The sequence below is a fragment of the Trachemys scripta genome, chromosome 3, assembly GCF_013100865.1.
Source record: "Trachemys scripta elegans isolate TJP31775 chromosome 3, CAS_Tse_1.0, whole genome shotgun sequence".
NCBI classification, from domain to species: Eukaryota; Metazoa; Chordata; order Testudines; family Emydidae; genus Trachemys; species Trachemys scripta.
In genome coordinates this window covers 185935735-185956967 of record NC_048300.1, presented here as the reverse complement: position 1 = coordinate 185956967, position 21233 = coordinate 185935735, and the positions used below count along the sequence as shown (strand labels likewise).

General features: G+C 39.9%; 1 protein-coding gene across 3 annotated transcripts in view; it reads left to right on the top strand.

Moving 5' to 3' along the window:
* The window catches only part of ATAD2B (ATPase family AAA domain containing 2B), a 167823-nt gene that overhangs the window by 20532 nt on the left and 126058 nt on the right, over positions 1-21233 (top strand). For all 3 annotated transcript variants that reach the window (XR_004645254.1, XM_034766601.1, XM_034766600.1), the window contains exons 2-8: positions 1077-1231; positions 5026-5072; positions 7148-7301; positions 9811-9913; positions 10460-10568; positions 18319-18435; positions 19794-19869. Coding sequence is in view for 2 of the 3 variants with exons in the window: in XM_034766601.1 (XP_034622492.1) it covers positions 1077-1231; positions 5026-5072; positions 7148-7301; positions 9811-9913; positions 10460-10568; positions 18319-18435; positions 19794-19869 (761 nt within the window). In the remaining variant the exon portion in view is untranslated. The remainder of the gene's footprint in view (positions 1-1076; positions 1232-5025; positions 5073-7147; positions 7302-9810; positions 9914-10459; positions 10569-18318; positions 18436-19793; positions 19870-21233) is intronic.

The window sequence follows — 21233 nt, the reverse complement described above, 5'->3', positions numbered from 1 at the left end:
ACACTTTTCATCTTTTATTGAGATAGATATCTCAATACTTGCACATTTTTTTTAACTGAAAACACAAAACCTAAAATCGCCCAGACACTTTGGTGATGGATGCTTTAGAATTCATGTGATAATCATTTTGCTAAAGGTATATGAGAGAACCGGTCATAGTATTTTGCTGTTTCTTATTCTAATAGCTACTTAAAAAAATTCAGTAATACAATAGAGAGAAAAGGTGTTTTATGAATTACAGCAATAGTGAGGGCAGTAATGTTTCCAGGGATACAGTACATTGGGTTTTGGAAAACTAGAAATATTTAGTTTAGAAGCATTATAAAGAATTATTGATAAGTACAGAATTTTAATATTTTATGCTCATCAGGTCCAGGGTTAAGTCTTTGCTAGGTGAACTGGTGAGTTAGCATTCAGCATGTGTGCCTTCTTCTCTCTCCCCCTCCCCCTTACTCTGCACGCTGCATCCTTGCTCCTTCTCCTGCCCGTGGCAATCAGCTGGCTTGCGACATTCAGGGGGCAGGAGGGAGTGGGGAGGAGCGAGGACTCGGCGCCAGCCTCCCCCTCCCTCTCCTGCCTTCTGCCTGCGGCAATCAGGTGGTTTGTGGCGTTCAGGAGACAGGGGAGGGAGGGAGAGCCTGTGTGCCGAGTCCTCCCTCCTGCCTCCTGAACACCACAAGCCAGCTGATTGCTGCGGGCAGGAGGCGGGGGGGGCAAAAGGGGGAAGGCACTGATCCACTGGGTCTGCCGGTGGGCGGGAAGCACTGTAGGAGGGGCGTAGGGGAGCTGATAGGGGGGCTGCCAGCTGTGGACAAAGCAGGCAGCCAAACGACATTATGGCAAAGCATTGCAGAATTTTAAATGGAGCATGTTCTGTAATTGAGCAGGGACGTAAGATCGAAACAACGTTAAGCGGGGAGTTACCGTACATGTGTTCCATGAGCATCAATAAAGCACTGTTATGTCTGTGTGAACTGGGTTTGACTTTCTTTAGGTGAGTAGTGGAATCTTATTTTTGTTAAGGGAAGTGTAAAAATGAACCAATCAAATGTGGAGTGATGCTTTGTCTCTTTCAGAAAGATGAAGGTAGTGATGGTAGTTTGAGTGATAGCCACATATCCCCTCCAGCCAAACGTACCTTGAAACATGCTGATCCTGTGTGCAAAGACAAATCAAAATCACGCAATACTGGGCAGCGAGAGGAATGGAGCATTTCAGCTGGACAGTCCAGGTAATCTGGTGCACTTTTCTTACAGTCTACATTGTCTGTCTTCTGGAATGAGAACTATGTGAATCTTATGGGTTGCGTTCCTCCTTATGTGACACCACTTTAGCTGTTAAAATGGGAATGGTGGAAGGTGTTAGGGTCCAATTTTATGTTGTTTGTGCATCCAGAACTCTGTGACTTCATTAGGAGTTCTATGTGCTCAAGGAATAAGCAGCTGACCCTAAATTTAAATTAGGAAATGGGTGTTTTCATCCTCTTGTATACAATATGGTCCAGCCTTCTCCTTTTCAATGATGTTTTCAGCCTCTCCATTGTTAGACAACTCATGGCTGACTCAGGAGTTTAGTATATTAGAAGCAGGCCAAAGTACTATGCATTCCATATAACCAAAACTGAAGGAGACATTAGTTTCATTTTCTGACCGATTAATTTAATTTTAAGAAAAAGTTTCCAGGTTTAAAGAGGTTCAATTGGATACAAGTAATTATGCGAATATATGGACACCAAGCAAAAGCCTCAAGCTGTTGTGCCTGGGACAGCTTGTTTGAACACTGATCTTGGCCCTTGTAACTGCTACTGCATATTGTATAGGACTAGACATTCTTTGTTTCATATGGTTTTAAACTCAGTAAGTGAGAGACAAAGTCATCCTTGTTACTGTTGGCATATGGGAACTACAATAGCTAATTATAAGGCAACACATTTAGATACCAAATTGATTCAAATTGATGTGGATAAGACAGGTGATTATTTAAACTGAGAACTGGATGACTACAGCTTATTGTATAGCATGCTTCCTTCAGAAATCATCTTGGAGCATATACAGCCACCTCTGATATGCTGGGTCATTTAACAGTCTACACCAGCACTACACAACAGTTTAGCTGTTAGACAAAATGTAAAGAACACAGTGGATTGATTTAAGTCAAAGCAATTTAAATCACCGATTTTAATCATTTAAAGCAGCAAACTGGAAACCTTGTTTAAAATCATTGATTTTAATCATGCTTTGGTTTTGAACTTTTTAATTATTTTCCTAAAGAAAGGTTGATTCTCATTTGTTGATAACCAATAAGATACGTTGAATTGCAACTACGTATAGCCTTTATGCTAAATTTAGTGCTTCTTTTTGCTAATCAGAGGGATACACTATATCGACACACATTTATTTAAATAATTACGTAGCTAACTTGAATTTTTTCATATTCTTAGCTCTTACATTTTTATTATGTTAGAAAATGGTGAATTTCTTATTAGATTTTTTTTTTTACTTGTGATTTGTCAAGCTCTCTTTGGATGGAAATTCAAATGTGATTAAAATGCACATTTTTTTTTTTAAATTTGTAATAAACTTCCTTTAATGTGTTGGATACACAAAAAGAAGTATAAAAGTTTATCAAAACCTATTTTACATTAAAAAAGGAAGTGTTATCTATAGTTAATGAATTGAACTGGTAGTTTGTCATCTGTCCTTCAAGATTTTAGAACTAGTGTAGGTCTCATCCTTTCAGACCTCGTCTTTTATTGATAGATTGTAAGGGGAAAGCAAGCTTTCCTGCTTTTTCAATTCCCAATTGGTCTCTTAACTTTGAATGAACTAGTCGTTGAACTGAACTAGTTGAATGAAGTGAAATGAAAAAAATCTTCTCCCTGCACCTGCAGAAGAGGCTACTGCTGTCAAAAACATTTATCACTTAAGAAAACTCCAGTTCCAGATGCTTATTCTGTGACTTCCACCAGTCCAGTGGTTTGACTTTCTTTAAAATGGGCAGCAAACATGTACTGCTTAATATTTTATTATTTAATGTAAACAATTATAATAGATCATAATAAGTTTAGGCCTACACATAGGTTGTCAATTTCAAATTTAACTTTAAATAAAATACAGGTTTATTTTTAAAAAAATGTTAATTTAAATAAAATCTGAGGTTTTTTTTTTTTTTTTAATTGATCCTGGAAGAATATCACTTAGGTGAACTCAATTTGCCTGAACTGAAATTTGGCCAGGACATTGGAGCTAACATCATTGGTCCTTTAAGAAGTGCTATGATGTGTTTAATGACTGGATCTTGGTCTGTTACAGAAACTAGATTTAAAGTAGAAAACTGAGATTAAAATAAAATTTTAGCAATGGGCTACTTGAACAAGCCCAGAAGAGCCATGCATAATAACCTGTGTGGAGATTCTGCTTTTTGGTATTAAGCAACAAATACATGTGACCATAAAGCCATTACTACTAATTGTTTGTCAAAAATGCCTGAGAGGATCATGATTTGCAGATGCAATTCTCCTATGTGTTCTGATCCATCACCGTGACAAGGTTTTGAGGTCTACCATGATGAGTCTCTTGGTTTATGAAAAATTGGTATGCCTTTCCCAGGTAAATAATAGCAGAAGCCCATGTCCTAGTTAAATCCATCTCTTCAGAAGTAGAAATTTTTGCAAGAGTAAAGGGGCAGTGGAGCCTGGGTCAAATGATTTCCCTTTTCCTTTTTCAACTGGTTAATTTATTCATTTTCCAACCTAAAATCAGTTATCCCCCCTGCCTTCCACTGTGGACAATAGTTATTGCAGTTCAGTGGTCCTTTATACACATTGTAAAGCACTTAAGATCCTTCAGGATGACAGGTGGTATATGAATATAAATTCCTGATTTGACTAATCTATCTTGATTTTATATGTACTGGTACCAACAGGATATTTTCAGCTAATATTCTATCATAATTTTAGGGCATTTGTACATTTTAATTCTAAGAGTATAACTTATGTTTTAATAAGTTAGTCTTAACAGATAAGAAATACACCTCTACCCCAATATAACGCTGTCCTTGGAAGCCAAAAAATCTTACCGAGTTATAGGTGAAACCGCGTTATATTGAACTTGCTATGATCCGCTGGAGTGTGCAGCCCCCCCCCCACCAAGCACTGCTTTACCGCGTTATATCCAAATTCGTGTTATATCGGGTCGCATTGTATCTGGGTAGAGGTGTACAATCTTTTACTCTAATGTAAAAATCAAGACTGAATATATGGTACAATAATTTGTTAAACCATGTAATTTATGGAAGAGGTTTGGATCATGTTTTGGCTCTCATACCAACCCAGTGGGAGTTAACTTTCCTTTAGGAAAACTAACTTTAAAAAAAGAAACACAGAATACTTATGATTGAGGTCTTAAGTAATATTTTTACTGTTGATTTAAGTAATCTTGATTTGTCAGTCTCTTTCCCTTCAGTTATTAGATTTGTTAAATAGATTTATTTTTTTTTGTTTTTATAACTTTGCCCTGCACATTTTTATTGCTCAGTTTTCATTGGTTTCAGTTATCTACCAAAACATTAAGAGCTTAAATGGTGTTTGCTTCTGACTAGCAGCAGCAAGAGTACTGTTTCTGGAACCTGTGTGGGGCTTCTTTAACAGGAGGGGACATAAGTGAAATGGTGTAGCCTATTAGTGGAGCAGATATTGATATATCTTTTTCAGTATGGTGATACTAGTTAAAATTGTTTATTAGTATAAAAATAAAATATTAGAATAATGTTAAGAACACAAGGATGGGTCAGACTAATGGTTCATCCAGCCCAGTATCCTGTCTTCTGACAGTGGCCAATGCCAACTTCAGTTCCAACTTCAGATGCAAGCCAAATTCTTGAGAGCATATTTTACAAATGCTTTAAATTATGCTCAATGTATAACACTTAAGGATTTCTATTTCAAAAGTGTTGGTTGCATTGTCTCTTTTATGTAGTAAATGAAATGTTGATATATTTTGCATATTTAATATAATTGTTTTCCAGGTTAACGTCTCAGGCTGGTGCTACATTACCAACTGGACGTAGCTTATGTGAGTGTTTTCCCTTTGGTTATTTTATATCTATATTTAATCTTAACTATTTTTATATTAATGATTCTCAAATGTATATATTTTGACACCTTCATTGGTGTGTTTCTCCCTGTGTTTACAAGAAACTGTTTTCTCTCTGATTCCTTCAGATAATTTATTGGATGCTTTCTTTGGGCACGAGTAAGGTTAAGATTCTGTCATGGGTATTTTTAGTAAAAGTCAGGGACGGGTCGCAGGCAATAAACAAAAATTCACGGAAGCCTGCAACTAGAGCCCTGCATGGATACAAAATTTGTATCTGCCTCCGATTGGCAAACGTGGGCCATGGATATAAAGTGGATAGCTGCAGATTTGCGGGGCTCCAGATATAAAATTTGCATCTGCATCCAATCCACGGATATCAACAGATTAGCAGGGCTCTACCTGCGACCTGTCCCTGACTTTTAGTAAAAATACCATGGAAGGGGGACTGGGATAGGAACAGAGTACTGCCAGGACTGCTGGAGCTTGCAGCTGCTCCAGCCCCACCGCTGCTTCTCCGGGAGGGGCTGACTGCTGCTGCTCCACCCCTAGCCGCTGCTGTGGCGGTGGGGAACCACTGCTTCAGTGGTCCTGGGGCTGGCTGTGGGTTAGCTGTTCTGGCAGGCAGCCCCGTGGCTGACAGCTGCTCCAGCCCTGCCTAGAAGAAGTCATGGAGGTCCCGAAAAGTCACTGAATCCATGACCTCTGTGACATAACTGTATTCTTAGGCACAAGGAGCATCATCAAACATAATTCCATCTCTCTTCCCAATTCAGAATTCCCATTTGGTGTCTTCTGGCCATAAGCTTGTCTACACTCGCAGCAACGTGTAGGTTACGTACAGCTACACACTGCAGTGAAAGGCAGGCTGCATCCACACTCACTGCGATGTATAGCTACATGTGGCAGTGGGAGGCACTGGGAAAAGGCTGCGGCAGTGGGGAGCTGCTAGAGCCTTTTCTCGTTGCCTCCTCCCTGCCAGTCTCTTATCCCATGTTGGAGAATTTCACTGCAGCAGGGAAAGGCTCTGACAGCAGGACACCACACCGCTAAAAATAGCGGCATAGATATGGAAGACACTACTTGGGCATGTAGAGAGCCGTATAGGGTATATACCCTAAGGGTCTGCTTGCCTAAGCAGTGCCTCAGTGTCTACACTGGTATTTCTACCTAGCTAGCTGGGTGTGCAGTGTACCCTATGTGCAGTTACAAGTGTAGACCTGCCGTTGATCCCAAATTTTACCTTCATGGACTTGCTTTGGCCTGTTTCTCGCAGGTAATATCTTTAATTTATCCAGTCCCTTTGCTTACCTAATACCTGGCCTTCTCTGGCTCAGCATGCTGTTTCACGACTGTTTTTGAGACCTGCTACGTCTGCAGCTCCTGCCACCTAGAACAGTGTTCCTGTGAATCTTCACCTTAGCAGTTTGCCAGTTCATTTAAAATCTCAACTGAAAACGTATCCAGTTTTCATGTCTATACTTCTTAATTTCTGTCTCCTTTAGTTATGCATTGAGTCCGAGAGTATATTCAATTAAGTATTTTGATAATTATTTATTAATTTTATTATTGTAGTGCCTAAAGAACCAACTAAAAATGGGGCTTCATAGTCTAGGCACTGGACAAAGTAGCATACATAGATTTCTATGCAAAAGAAAATTGTATTGTATCAGTAAAATAAAACCTTTTGATACTGTTCTTAAAGGAAAGAGTAAGAACTGAAACTGCAAAGGGTGACTGACAGTCTTAATGTTAACTTTAAAATACTGAATATTTGGTGTTCAAATACAAACTTACCACAAAATAATATATATTTATGTACAAGTAAATAGCCCAAATGGCACAGAAGTACAGTTAGTAAAATAACATTGGTAGGGACTTAAAACAGATAACTCCTACTACAGTAAATGTCAGGATGCATATTCAGGGGGAACTGACTCTGTTTCTTAATATCGTTTGGTTTCTTATCCTTGTTAAGTAATCTGATTATTGAATTCTTGTTTGTAAAAATGTTGTTTCCTGCATTTTGAAGTAGTAATACAAATTTCTCTTAGCTCTCAAAAGCCATCCCCTTCGAGGGGAAAAAAAGGGAGATGGGGACCATGGTTGCATAAACGGAGATATAGAAGTGAGAAAAAGTTGTCGGTCCAGGAAAAACAGATTTGAAACTTTGAATCAGAGTTTATTGTTTGATCAGCTAGTAAACAGGTATGTGTGGATACTTCAGTTGCACACGTCACAAAGCATCTTGATGTTTTTTTTTTTTTTTAAACAGTTAGAACTGCAATACAGGGCTTTCTATCTAAATGTCATTTAAATAAGTGAACAACAGTAATAACAATGGTTGGAAGTTAAATACATCTTGCTTGTATGGCTGAATTATAAAATGTCAACAAGTTCGTAGCTGTTTCTTTACCACTTGTTGTTAATGAGATACTGCATACAGGATTGGTGTCACTTTTTGACTTTACAGTGCAGATAAAGTTGATCAGAGAGGAAGGCACAGTCTGTTGATCTCAACACAGGAGTGGGAGCCAGGAATTCCTTGCTTTGAAAGTTGTTTCCTCTGTGGCCTTGGGCAAGTCACTTAACCCCTCTGTCTCAGTTTTCTCTTCTGTAAACTGGGTATAATATGTACCTTTGAGAGATACTGAGTATCAGTGTTTGCAAAATGTTTTAAACGTGAAAAATGTTCTGTAACTGCTAAGTATGATCTTTATTACTGATAAAAAATGTATTCTGCTGAACTTCAGTTTTTCACAGAAACTGCTTTTTTCAATGTTCTCAGTAATCAGTTGGTATCAGTTTATAAGTTTCTCTTGAGTTACTTTTTCTCTGGTTGAATTTAAAGCCCTTTTTTATTCAACTCCTCTTCCTCCTCAATATAGTAATAGGAAAGCAATCTACTATAAAGATGGTAATGTGATAAGATTGTGATACTGACGCCTGCATTTGTGTTTACATTAAGCCAAAATGTCCAAAATTATAAACAATAACTTGAATGTATCTAGATCAGTTAGGTTATACATCAGAAATACTTAATAGTATTGATTATAAATTCAAAGGGAAAAAATGCTTTTGGGTGACATTCTCTCCCTATTAATGTTAATGGCAAAACCTCCATCATTTTTTCTTTTTTCTTTTGTATATTAACAGTTCCATTCAGTGTAATAGAAATCGTATAAGGCTTTTTGCAACTTAGAGAGAAACTTAGTATTTACACAAGTATACAATTATAAATTGATCTATGGAAGTCCCTAAAGCTGTATTGACAAGACTTGCCACTAATCGCTTTCTTCAGTTTTGTGGTATCAGTCACATATTGTGTTTGATGCTTTTCTACTCTTTGTTTCTATCTTCTGTTTTGTCAATTGGTAGTGGTGGTTCAAGTCTCTTATTATCTCATTTAGGTCCAAACTTCTGTTTTTCTTATGTTTAAATGTGTAACCTGTTTGTTAGTTGTCCTGTCAAAACCGTGCATGATATTAAGCTTTTGTCCCTTTTCCTCCTCTGTTTTCCTTAGTTTAACATCTTGATTTTTAGTTTAATTTTGACTCTTGTTGAAGGGGTTTCTCCCTGTGTGTGTGTGTGTGTGTGTGTGTGTGTGTGTGTGTGTGTATGGTGGTCACACTACACACTATCAGGTTTGGTGGAAGGGAATGACCATCTTCCAACAAATTCCCAAAAGTTTCACCAGACTTCTAAATAGTTATCCTTACCTCCATTGATTTCAGGATTTCACACTCTTTGGATTTACCTTTAAAGTGCTGACTGGAAATGATTGAAAGTTGATAAGTTTCCAACTGTTATGCAGCTTTCGTACATTTTCAGTGGACAGGTATCCGCAGTACACAAACCTTCACTACAGTTAGCAATAATTTAACAGTCATGACAAATAAGTAGATGATTGATTTGGGCCTGGCTGATGACTTGTCATCTCCTTCCCGAGAAGTGGTCCGTCCTGCTCAGTCCGTAGCACCATCAGTTTAACAACACATTAAAGACGTTTAAGGTAAAAGTCCTTCTCTGGAAGAGCTTGCAGTCTAATTATACAATGATTAAGTTAAGTGATGCAACAGAGGCAAATTAATGAGCAGTGGAGTTCTATATGTCTCTTTCATTTCACATATTTGGTTATTTTAAAAAAATGTCTTTATTTGTTAGCCCTTGCCTCAGAGAAATGCTGACATTTGATAGAGCTTACAGGACTGAGGTACATTTACAGGAGTGCAGTGTTGCTACCTGTGCTACGCTGGTTATGTGGATGAAAAGCTTCAGTCTCACAGGCTGTCAGTCTGGTACTTTTCACAAGTATACCATTCAGACTCACCAGATTTAAAAATTAACCCCCACAACTGACAAAGAGAACACACACTTAAAATTAAAATTGATATTAGAGTTTGATTCACAGCCCATAAAATAATCATTTTTTCTCTTATGCAGACACTTTGTATACTTTTACCCTCTTCTTTCAATTTTCTTTATTATGGCTGACTATTTTTAGTTTAATTGATGGATTCAAGGAGTTGCAGGAGAGACTGAAATAAAATTTTAGTTAATCTGTAGATTTTATTCCATATATAATTCTGGGAATGATTGCAAAGAAATTATCATTTTAGTGTAGTGCGTTACATAGAATTATTTATGTGTGTAAAAGTTCTGCAGCTTTTAAGTCTGAATATTTGTCTCTTTTATGTTAAATATTGTGCATATTTAGTACTGCTGAAGCTGTACTACAAGAAATGGACAATATTAACATCAGGCGGAATAGGAGGTCTGGAGAAGTAGAACGGCTGCGAATGTGGACAGACACAGAATTTGTAAGTTCAGAATCTTTCAAATTTTGGATAAAGGTAACATCCAGTGGCTATATGTATATTTTTATAACTCTCCATACGTCAGTTGCCTACAGTATGTTAAAATTCTAAAGCGTTTTTTCAACTCCTAGCTAATGCTCACTGTTATAAATAAACACTGATGCTAGGTGTATTTAATTTTAGAAAGATATTAATATGTCATCCTGTTTGGTTAATGTGGAATTGACTGACACATTCTCATATAGTGCTAGTGTTGTTAAATTGGAGAGGAAACGTGGTTTAGTGGTCGAAAACAGGACTGGGCACCATGGTGGCCTGAGTTCTAAACACAGGCTTTGACATTGACACAATCTGTGGCCCCGGGAGAGTCATTCCTCAATCCTCCTCATTTCGTAAACTGAGAATACTTACCCTACCTCTCGGGGTTATTTGTTGGTAAAGCACATGGAAGATGGAAAGCACTACTTAGGTATTACCGTTACTATTTGGGCTAACAATGCAGGTTACAAGGAATAGTATCAATTAATGAGCAAATTCATTTTGTTCTAGGAAAACATGGACATGTATTCTCGAGTGAAGAGAAGGCGGAAATCACTGAGAAGAAATAGCTATGGAATTCAGAACCATCACGAAGTGTCCACTGAAGGGGAAGAAGAAGGTATGGATTGTACAGATTAACTATAGGGCTTCATTTGAAACACTAATGAAACATACTGTTTAGAAGAAATAACTTCTTAAAATAGCTAGTGTATTGATACAAATACTGTACAGTAATACTGTACTATAATAGAGAGAATTAGTAATAATTTGCTTTTGCTTAATAGAAAATGAACTGGGTCATTGGAAATACACAATATAGAAATTCTGCTCTTTAGCAAAGATTTATGGTGTCCGCAGGTTTCAATGTACTGCTGAAAAGGATCTGAGAGTTATAGTGGATCACAAATTGAACTAAAGCTTTTGTTTAAAAGAAAAAAAGTTTGTTAAATTGGCATTACAAATATGGAACAATTTAAACCAGATTTCCTGTATCTTAGAACTGAAACAGTTGCTCTGGGTAGTGTAAACCACAGTGGGGTGTAAATTTTGAAACTCAGTGGAGGCGATTTAAATGATATTAACTGTTATAGTAGTGATTATTTTAGTAGAAACATCCAGCTGATATCTTTAGCCTATGTGTTTAGGTTTCTTTCGAAGAGCTTTTAATAGGCATTAGGCTGCAAATTTTAAAGTTGTAATTATTTTAGTATTTTATCAAATATTTGATTTCTTTTGGTTATCATGGGAATTTTGGGAGAATGAAAAGAGGAGCAAAGGTATTCTAGGTTTTTGGAAATTATAGAATTGTACCGTCAGAAGGGATCTAGAGAGGGCCATCAAGACCAATCCCCTGTGCTGAGGCAAGATCAAGTAAACCTAGACCAGGGGTAGGCGACCAATGGCACACGTGCCAAAGGCGGCACGCGAGCTGATTTTCAGTAGCGCTCACACTGCCCGGGTCTTGGCCACCAGTCTGGGGGGCTCTGCATTTTAATTTAATTTTAAATGAAGCTTCTTAAACATTTTAAAAACCTTATTTACTTTACATACAACAATAGTTTAGTTATATATTATAGACTTTTTTTATAGAAAGAGACCTTCTAAAAACATTAAAATATATTACTGGCATGCGAAACCTTAAATTAGCATGAATAAATGAAGACTCAGCACACCACTTCTGAAAGGTTGCCGACCCCTGACCTAGACCATCCCTGACAAGTGTTTGTCCAGTGTGTTCTTAAAAACCTCCAATGATGAGGATTTCACAACCTGTCTTGGAAGGCTATTCCAGAGTGCAACTACCCTCATAGTTAGAAAGATTTTCCTAATATCTATTCTAAATTTCCCTTGCTTTAGATTAAGGGTACGTCCAGACTACCCGCCATATTGGCGGGTAGCGATCGATTTATCGGGGATCGATATATCGATCCCCGAATGTGCGCCCCGTCGACTCCGGAACTCCACCGGAGCGAGTGACGGTAGCGGAGTCGACGGGGGAGCCGCGGCCGTCGATCCCGCGCCTTGCGGACGGGAGGTAAGTCGGAATAAGATATGTTGACTTCAGCTACGGTATTCCCATAGCTGAAGTTGTGTATCTTATATCAACCACCCCCCCCCCCACCCGCGTGTAGATCAGGCCTATGCTTCTTACTTTAGTGAACATGAAGAACAATTGATCACTGTCCTCTTTATAATAGTCCTTAACATATTTGAAGACTGTTATTTGGTCCCTGCTCAGTCTTCTTTTCTCAAGACTCAACATACCCAGTTTTCTTAACCTTTCCTTTTAGATCAAGTTTTCTAAACCTTTTATCATTTTATCTGCTGTCCTCTGGATACTCCAGTTGTTGACATCTTTTCTAAGTGTTGTGCCCAGCATTGAACACTGCAGTGAAGTCTCACCAATGCTGAATCGAGCGGGACAGTTATTTCCTGTATCTTACATTTGATACTCTTGTTAATACACCCCAGAGTATTAGCCTTTTTTGCAACTGCATTGGTTGACTCGTATTCAGTTTTTGACCCACTATAACTCTCAGATCCTTTTCAGCAGTTGGCACGGAGTCACAGTTTCAGTAATCTGAATGAAGCCAGTCAGGACTATAGTGTAATGTGTCTCCCCTCAGGGCACACACTCACCAGGGCAAGAGGCCTCCCCGGCTTCAGTGATTGCTCCAAGGTCAAACCCAGGAATCAGCACCCCTGTTCACACAGTGAGCTTCCCACAGTGAGTCTACCTGGATGGGACACCTGGGGAAGCCTTACAAACCCCCAAAGGGCCATGTACCCCAACTTTGCAGTCAGCAGTGACTCTCTGCCAGTGTTGTAAAACAGAAGGCTTTATTAGTCGTCAGGAACACCGCGTAGAACAGATCTTGTTAACACAGAAACCAGGAAGTTACAGCAAAATCCATCTTGAGGGGCTCCAGAGCCCTGGGCTCTTCTCCTGACGCCCAGACCAGCAGATGGACTCCTTCCAGCAGCCCAACCTCACTCATGCCCAGCCTCATTCATGCCCAGCAGCCCCACCTCCATACTTTGTCTCTTTCCCAAGCAAACAGGTCACCTGGTCTCTTTGTTCTCCAACGCCTTTGGCTGGCTCCTTGCAGAAGATGGGCTCTGGCCATCAGTTGTGATGATACAGAGTGTTGGCCATTCTTTGTGCCCAGGCAGACAGTCAGTAGTCTAGGGGTCACTGCTATGATCACACACTCTTATCCTTTCACCTAGATACTTGAATAATACATTGGGAAAACTGAAGCCCACACACAGTATTCAGAGAAAACATTAAGAACATTCTCACTTTGTCACAGCAGTACTACTACCTAGCCATTTTGTAGCTGTGCATTTTATTTTTCCTTTCTAAAGCAAGTATGTTGCACTTATCTTTATTGAATTTCCTCTTGCTGAATTCAGACTAATTCTCCAATTTGTCAAGTTTGTTTTGAATTCTAATCCTGTCGTCTAAAGTGCTTGGCACCCGTCCAGCTTACTGTTAACTGCATATTTTATAAGTGTACTCTCTGCTCCATTATCCAAGTAATTAATGAAAATATTGAATACTACCAGACCTGGTTCTGATCTGTGGGGGACCCCATTTCATATGCCAGTGAACCATTGATAACTCCTCTTTGACTATGGTCTTTCAACCAGCTGTGCACCCACTGTATAGTAATTTCATGTAGACCACTTTTCCATAGTTTGCTTATGAGAATGTCATATAGGACTGTGAAAAGCCTTACTGAAATCAAGATATATCACATCTTCTGCTTCCCCCCATCCATTGGGCCACTAACCCAGTCAAAGAAGGAAATTGTGTTGATTTGGTATGATTTGTTCTTGACGAATCCATGCTGGCTATTCCTTATAACCCTATCGTCCTATAGGTGCTTACAAACTGATGGTTTAAAAAATTGTTCGAATATCTCTCCAGGTATGAAAGTTAGGCTGACTGGCCTATAAATCCCCAGATCCTCTTTGTTCCACTTTTAAAAGATAGATACTATGTTTGCCAGTCTGCTGGGGCCTCACCTGTCTTCCATGAGTTCTTGAAGATAATTCTTAATGGTTCTAAGATTGTTTCATCTAGTGCCTTAAGTACCCTAGGATGAATTTCATCAGGCCCTGCCGATTTGAATACATTTAATTTATCTAAATATTCTTTAAACTGTTCATTTCCTATTTTGGCTTTCATTCCCTTCCCATTTTTTTAATATTAATTGTGCTGAGTATCTACTCCTTATTAATCCTTTTAGTGAACACTTGAGCTTTCTTGATGTATAATCCGTTATTAGCTCTCTTTCCTCACTACTCTTTCCTTCACTATTCTCTTGTTCCTAACGTATTTTAAAAAAACCTAGTCTTATCTTCTTTGTCCCTTGCAAGGTGTAACTCATGTTGTGTCTTAGCCTTTCTGATTTTGTTCAGACATGCTTGTGCTGTTCTTTTGTGCTCCATCCTAGCAATTTGTCCATGTTTTCACATCTTTTAGCATTCCTTTTTGATTTGCATGTCATTTAAGAGCTCCTGATGGAGCCATATTGGCATCTTACTATTCTTCCTATCTTTCTTTTGCATTGGGATGATTTGCAGTTGTGCCCGTAATGTTGTCTCCTTGAGAAACTGCCAGGTCTCCTGACCTCCCTTTTCCCTTAGATTTTCGTCTCATGGAACCTTACCTATTAATTCTCTGAGTTTGTTAAAATCTGCTTTTTTGATTTTTTACTGTCCTAATTCTGCTGCGTTCAGTCCTCCCTTTCTCCTTAGAATAATGAAATCTATCATTTCATGATTACTTTCACCAAAATTGCCTTCCACCTTCAGATTCACAATGAATTTCTCCCTATTGGTCAGAATCAAGTCAAAAATAGTTGCCTCTCTGTTTACTTCATCCATTTTCTGAAACAAAAAGTTATTCCCTGTACATGCCAAGAACTTATTGGACCTTTTGTGTTTTGCTGTATTACTTTTCAAACAGATTCTGAGTACTTAAAGTCCCCCCACTACTTCTGGGTCTTGTGTTTTGGATGCTTCTGTTGTTCTTCAAATGCCTCATCCATCTCCTCTTTTTGGTTTGGTGTCTACTGTAGACCCCCTTCCATGATATCATCCATATTTTTTCACCTTTTGTCTTTACCCAGAGACTTTCAACTGGTCTGTCTTTCAACCTCCTTCTTGACCTCAGAACAAGTGTATATATTCTTTCAACACCTCCTCCTTTTTTTTCTGCCTTGTCTTCCTACCTATACCCCTCTTTACCAATATTCAAGTCATGAGATTTATCCCACCAAGTCCCTATGCTGCTAGTTAAGTCATGATTTAGCCTATGTATTTATATTTCCAGTTCTTCCTGTTTATGGCCCATACCCTTTGCATTTGTGTGTTGACATCTGAGATATTGAGCAGATTCCCTTGCTGATTATTCTCTTGTTGCTCCTGAGATCCTACCGTAATTTTCCATGCCTCCCCCCCATAAGGTGCCCCCCAAACCTCTAGCCTTCTGTTAGTTGCCTTTTTTATGCTTAACTGTGGGCCTTTGTCACCTGTCTCCTTTGAACCTTGTTTAAAACTCTCCTCACTTATTTATTTAGTGTGTGCATAGTCGTCTAGCCAAGCAATGGCATCTTCAGTGGGTTGATGCAGTTCTTCTAGGCCACCACTGAACCTAGTCAGCAGGCATTCATCGACAGTGTGTGTCATCATCTGTGTTGTGCTGCAGCTGCACAAAGGGCGTCACGAAGGCCCCAGCGATACTGGTTAGCTGCACAGAGACCTTGCCCAGTCTGGAACCTGTTCAACGGGGACCATTGGCGACGGGGCAGGTCAAAACCAGGTGGGCAAATTGTGGGGTTGGTGATGAAGAACTGGTTGGGGATTATAACAGATACCCATTCCTCTCGCCAGAGTGTTCCCGCCCTAACATCCTGGCGTGGCAGATGAGACCATAATGGGTGACGTGATGGGAAACGTGCAGCTGGTATTGAGGGAGGAGGGATAGCTCAGTGGTTTGAGCATTAGCCTGCTAAACCCAGGGTTGTGAGGGAGCCACTTAAAGATCTGGGGCAAAATCAGTACTTGGTCCTGCTAGTGAAGGCAGGTGGCTGGACTCTATTACCTTTCGTTGTCCCTTCCAGTTCTAGGAGATATAATATATGGAGATATCCTATTATTATTATATTATTATTAAAAAGGTCATTGTGCAGCGGCAGGCTTGGGTTGGCACATACTTTCTCCAGTAACTTGCCAGTGGCAACCTCTCATCTTACATGAGGAGGCGCAATATTGCTTAGAACTGGAAGCCATGGGAGTGGAGTCAGACACACGGTGCCGGAGATGATACACATGGCGGCATGTAATCGCGTATTGACCAGTTTGGTGTGTGGTGATCAACTCTAAACTGGTGCGCAAGAGCTGATGTCCGCAGAGTTGGAGCATGAGCACCCCATGACGAACCTGCCAGTTTGCTAAGAAGATTGTTGCGCATCTCAACTTTAGCTGCTGTTTTCTTCAGGTGGACATGATAATTCAGTGCGCAGTCTAAGGTCACACCTAGATAGACCGGTTCTACTTCCTGCTTCACTTTTTGACCATTCTGATAAACATTCAGTTTACGGATTGCACTGGTGTGATGAAGATGGAACAAAGTGGAAACTGTTTTTATGACGCTTGACTGGAGGCGCCAAGTCTTACAGTAGTCAGCTAACTTTACCATGTCCTGGTTTAAGGTGGCATCAAACTCGTGGAATGTCTGGACCTGGCTACTACAACAGATGTTATCTGCGTAAATGAACTTTCGTGATTCCGTTATTGGCAGGTCACTGGTGTAAAGGTTGAACAGGATTGGAGAAAGCACAGAGCTCTGGGGGGTAACCCATTGCTCTGTCATCTCCAAGCACTTGTCTTCTCCCGCATATGGACTCTGAACTGCCTATCGCAGAGGAACAGTTTGACTCCTGTGACCAAAGGTAGCAGGACCCATGATACCTTCACGAGCAGGCCAGTGTGCCATACCGTATTGTATGCTGCTGTTAGATCGATGAAAACAGCGCCTGTTTTCAAGTTTCTCTGGAAGCCATTTTCAACAAATGTGGTCAGCGCAAGTACGTGGTCGCATGTGCTATGGCCTTGGCAGAAGCCAGCTTGGTCAGGGCTCAAAATTCTCTCCATGTCGGGTAATATGAGCTGTAGGTGGGTGGGTGAGTTGGCGCTTGAAGATGCTCTTCCTCCTCTTGGTAGGTGGACCGCATCTCCTCCCAGCAGTCCTTCCTGGAATAGCGTTCATGGTTGAGAAAGCTTCCTGGTTGCACAGATGGTGTCAATATGCATTAATCTCCAGGATGCATATCCCCCTGTCTGGGACCTTACCCTCAGCCATGAGGATGGACAAGAACACAACCTTCACCCTTGCCCCCAGAGCCCTGTAGTCACTGCTGATCTGCTCAGGGTCATACCTGGTAGTATCATTAGTGCCCACGTGGATGAGTGACATGGGATAGTGGTCAGAGTTAATCAATAGCAATAAGACAGAAGTGATCCAGAAATACCATCTGGCTAACTCCCTTTGCATCACCAGCCATCTGTCTTACCAGCCATTTGGAGCTTGCATGCTTGTTAAAGCCTGGGCCTTACACACAGCTATAATGGGTGACTCAACCCATCACACTCGGCTGTCTGTAATCACTGGCCTGTTCACAAAAAACTGTACTGCTCTCTCTTCAAAGAGCCCAGCTAGAGCCCTTCAAAGAAAAGCAGGTGCTGACTCACCTACCTGCAGGGCAACCTTGTTCAAACAGTCAGCAACCAAGCCTAGATTTCAAAACACAGCATCCAACCCAGAGTCCTACCAGGCTCGTCAGCAAGTTCCCAGCACAGAAAGTGCTTCTCTTTTGTCCCCTTCCCTCACCATAGTTAATCAGTAGCAGTAAGATGGAAGTGCCCCACAAATGCTCACCAGTTGGCTAACTTCTTTAGTCTCCCAGCTGCCTTCATTTTACCAGCCACATGTCTCAAGTAGGCAAGGGATTATTATTATTAAAGTGAAAAACAAAACCACCCACCAACTGGGTAAAATAAACTAATTATATGTAAAACCACTTTGTAAATATATAGAAATCTACTAATTTATTATTGTTATATCCTGCTGATTTTCCAAAAAAATCCTATGGAAGCCAGTAGGGAATTTGGCAAAACATGCGGATTTCCAGTGGCCCCAATGGTGATTAGTTTGTTCTAATTAGTGAAGAAAATGATCCTTATGCATTTAGAATTTATTTTGTGGATTTATTTTTGGGGAGAGGGTGAGAGGGGCAAGGTTGCTGTGAAATAAAGTAATAGAACGGTTCAAAATGTTTTTGGCTTTTTCTTTCTAGAATCTCAAGAGGAAGATGGAGATATAGAAGTAGAAGAGGCAGAAGGAGAAGAAAATGATCGACCTTATAATCTAAGGCAAAGAAAAACTGTGGAAAGGTACCAGGCACCTCCAATAGGTAAGGAATCAGGGCCATAGATGACCTTTCTACTCATATTAGCTGGACTTGCTCTTCGATAGAGCTCAAAGATACCATAGATTTTTCCCTGTTAAGTATTGTAACTGTTTTGCTCTGATTCTCTGGGTTACTGAATAAACATTGTCAGATTGTTAAAGCATGCAATTGGACATGAGGAAAGTAAGGTTTTTATTCCAAGGCCTGCCACAGACTTGTTAAGTGTCTTGCCAAAGGTCACACACTTCTGATCTATTGTGTTGCTTTGGTCAGAACAATGGACAAGGGGACAGAAGTTGGATAATTGCTCTTCATCCCTAAGGGAGCTTCTATGCAGAGTTGCACAGGGTTGCATCGTGCTTCCCTTTTTGTTCAACATGTATACGGGGCATCTGAGAAGATTAATGAGAGATAGACTCTGGTATATTCAGTGTGGTGGTGGTATCAATTCTATAACTATCTAATCTGACCTACCTAGTGCTGTTGCATGCCTGGCTCAGAGTCTGGCGTAGATGAGGACATAGATAAGAGCTAACTGGTTAAAGCTCAATCTAGATAAGGAGATGGTGATCCTGGTAGGTTGGGGGAATCAGAATGGAAGATATGGTAATGGTTAAGTTTGTTCCTCTTAGTGAGATTGCGTGCCCACCATTCATAACTACTGTGTGTAACTGGGGATAGTGTTGAATCCGTGGATGCTGTTAGTTTATCACAAGCAGCGTTTTCCAGTCTTCGTCTAGATAAGAGATTGCAACTATTTCTTTTGAGTGTAGACCTTGCTGCTGTTCATGCATATAGCACTTCAAAATTAAACTACCACAGTGCACTGCACATAAGATTACACCTTAAAACAATATGGAAACTGAAGCTGTTGCAGAATGTGGTGGCATGAATTCTGCCTATTTGAAAAACCACCTCTCTATCTCTGCTATATTGTGACAGCTGCAATCAGCTGAGAAGTTTGAAAGGAGATGGAACTGGTAATGGAGGCCCCTCATGAAGACCACTCTATCTTTTTCATTCTTTCCCTTGATCTGAAATAATCCAAATCTTCTGACAGTGAGGGTATGCTGCAAAGCCCATTTCTTCATATAGCTTTTGGAGCGAGAGGGTCACAATAAAAGATGAGGATTGTGAGGAAGAGGGATATAGATGAGCTTATTTTCATTATGGTCTTATTTTCTGGGTTTTGAGTGAGGTATTTCTAATTTTCGGCAAAGTCACCTAGAGCTCAGGATAGGCACTTTTTGTATAGATTTGTTATAAATGAAAATAAGTGTTTTTTTTTTTTTTTCTTAGATTGTCATGTGGTTACCCTTTTTTGTATTTGATGTTTCAAGGCTGTTACCTTTTTTTCTTAGTGCCGGCTCATCAAAAAAAGAGGGAAAATGCACTGTTTGATATTCACAGATCTCCTGCAAGAAGAAGCCATATCAGGTAAATGTCACAAGCTTTTTGGAGGTAGAAGATATTTGTGTTCCTTCAGCATATTTTGTTAGCTGTTTATTTTGAAACTTTCTGTCTCTGGGTGATAGTTCTGATTCTTTGGGTTTAATAAGGAAGGCTCTCATCCTGCAGTGAGCTTCATGTAGGTGGACTCCTGTGTTCATCCAAAACTTATGTAAGATAGAAAAGCTCATTTCAGGTTTGGGGCCTAAGTCTTCTTTTTTTTTTTTTTTTTAAGCTCTTCTGTTTGTAACCTGTTGTTTCTTGTATTATCTGAAAATAATTGAAGACCAATTTAGCTGAATTTTCCTATAATTAATAAAAAATAAATCCGTATAATAGCATCAGGGTGTTATAAATAAAATGATTGCTGAATACCTTCATGGAAGATGGTTAGTTAATCTGAATAATAGTATGAAGCAGTCTAGTGTGAAATAAAACTTTTAATTGCAGAAGTATATAGGAACATTAGGAATTACTAGACTAGAACAGACCCAAGGTCCTGCTAGTCCTGTATCCTGTCTATTGACAGTAGCCCAGCATCAGATGCTTCAGAGGAAGGTGTAAGAATATTGCAGTAGGTGGATTTGGGATAAACTGACCTCAACATAGGTCTCATCCTGTTCTTAAGCCATGAAGCACAAGGTTTAATATCCCTTCCAAGGTTGTTATTAATTGTAACAAATCTAGATATTCTTGATAGCCTTATAAATATCCAATCCCATATTGAATCTTAAGTACTTGGCATCAGCCACTTTCTGAGGCAATGAATTCCATAGTTTGATCACATGAATATATGGGTCTTGGATTGTGCCTTAGGATCACATTCTGATTAGGGAACAAATGAAACTAAATGTCATGGTTGTATCATAATGCCAAGTAGAAGTTTTGTCTGATTAGGGGGAGGGATAGCTCAGTGGTTTGAGCATTGGCCTACTAAAGCTAGGGTTGTGAGTTCAATCCTTAAGGGGGCCACTTAAGGATCTGGGGCAAAAATCTGTCTGGGGATTGGTCCTGCTTTGAGCAGGGGGTTGGACTAGATGACCTCCTGAGGTCCCTTCCAACCCTGATATTCTATGAATTATAAGCAATCTGCTCAGGAGAGGCCCAAGACTGGAATAGCGGGTGTGAAACAGGTTCCTTGAAAGAACCTGTGTATTTGTATACTGTAGCAGTCTCAAATAGTGCTATATTAGGGTATGTCTACACTGCAATAAAACACCCATGGTTGGCCTGTGTCAGCTGACTTGGGCTCGTGGGGCCCAGGTTGTGGGACTATAAAATTGCAGTGTCGATGCATGGGCTGGAGCCTGGGCTCTGGGACCCGATAGTGCCAAGCCCGAACATCTACACTG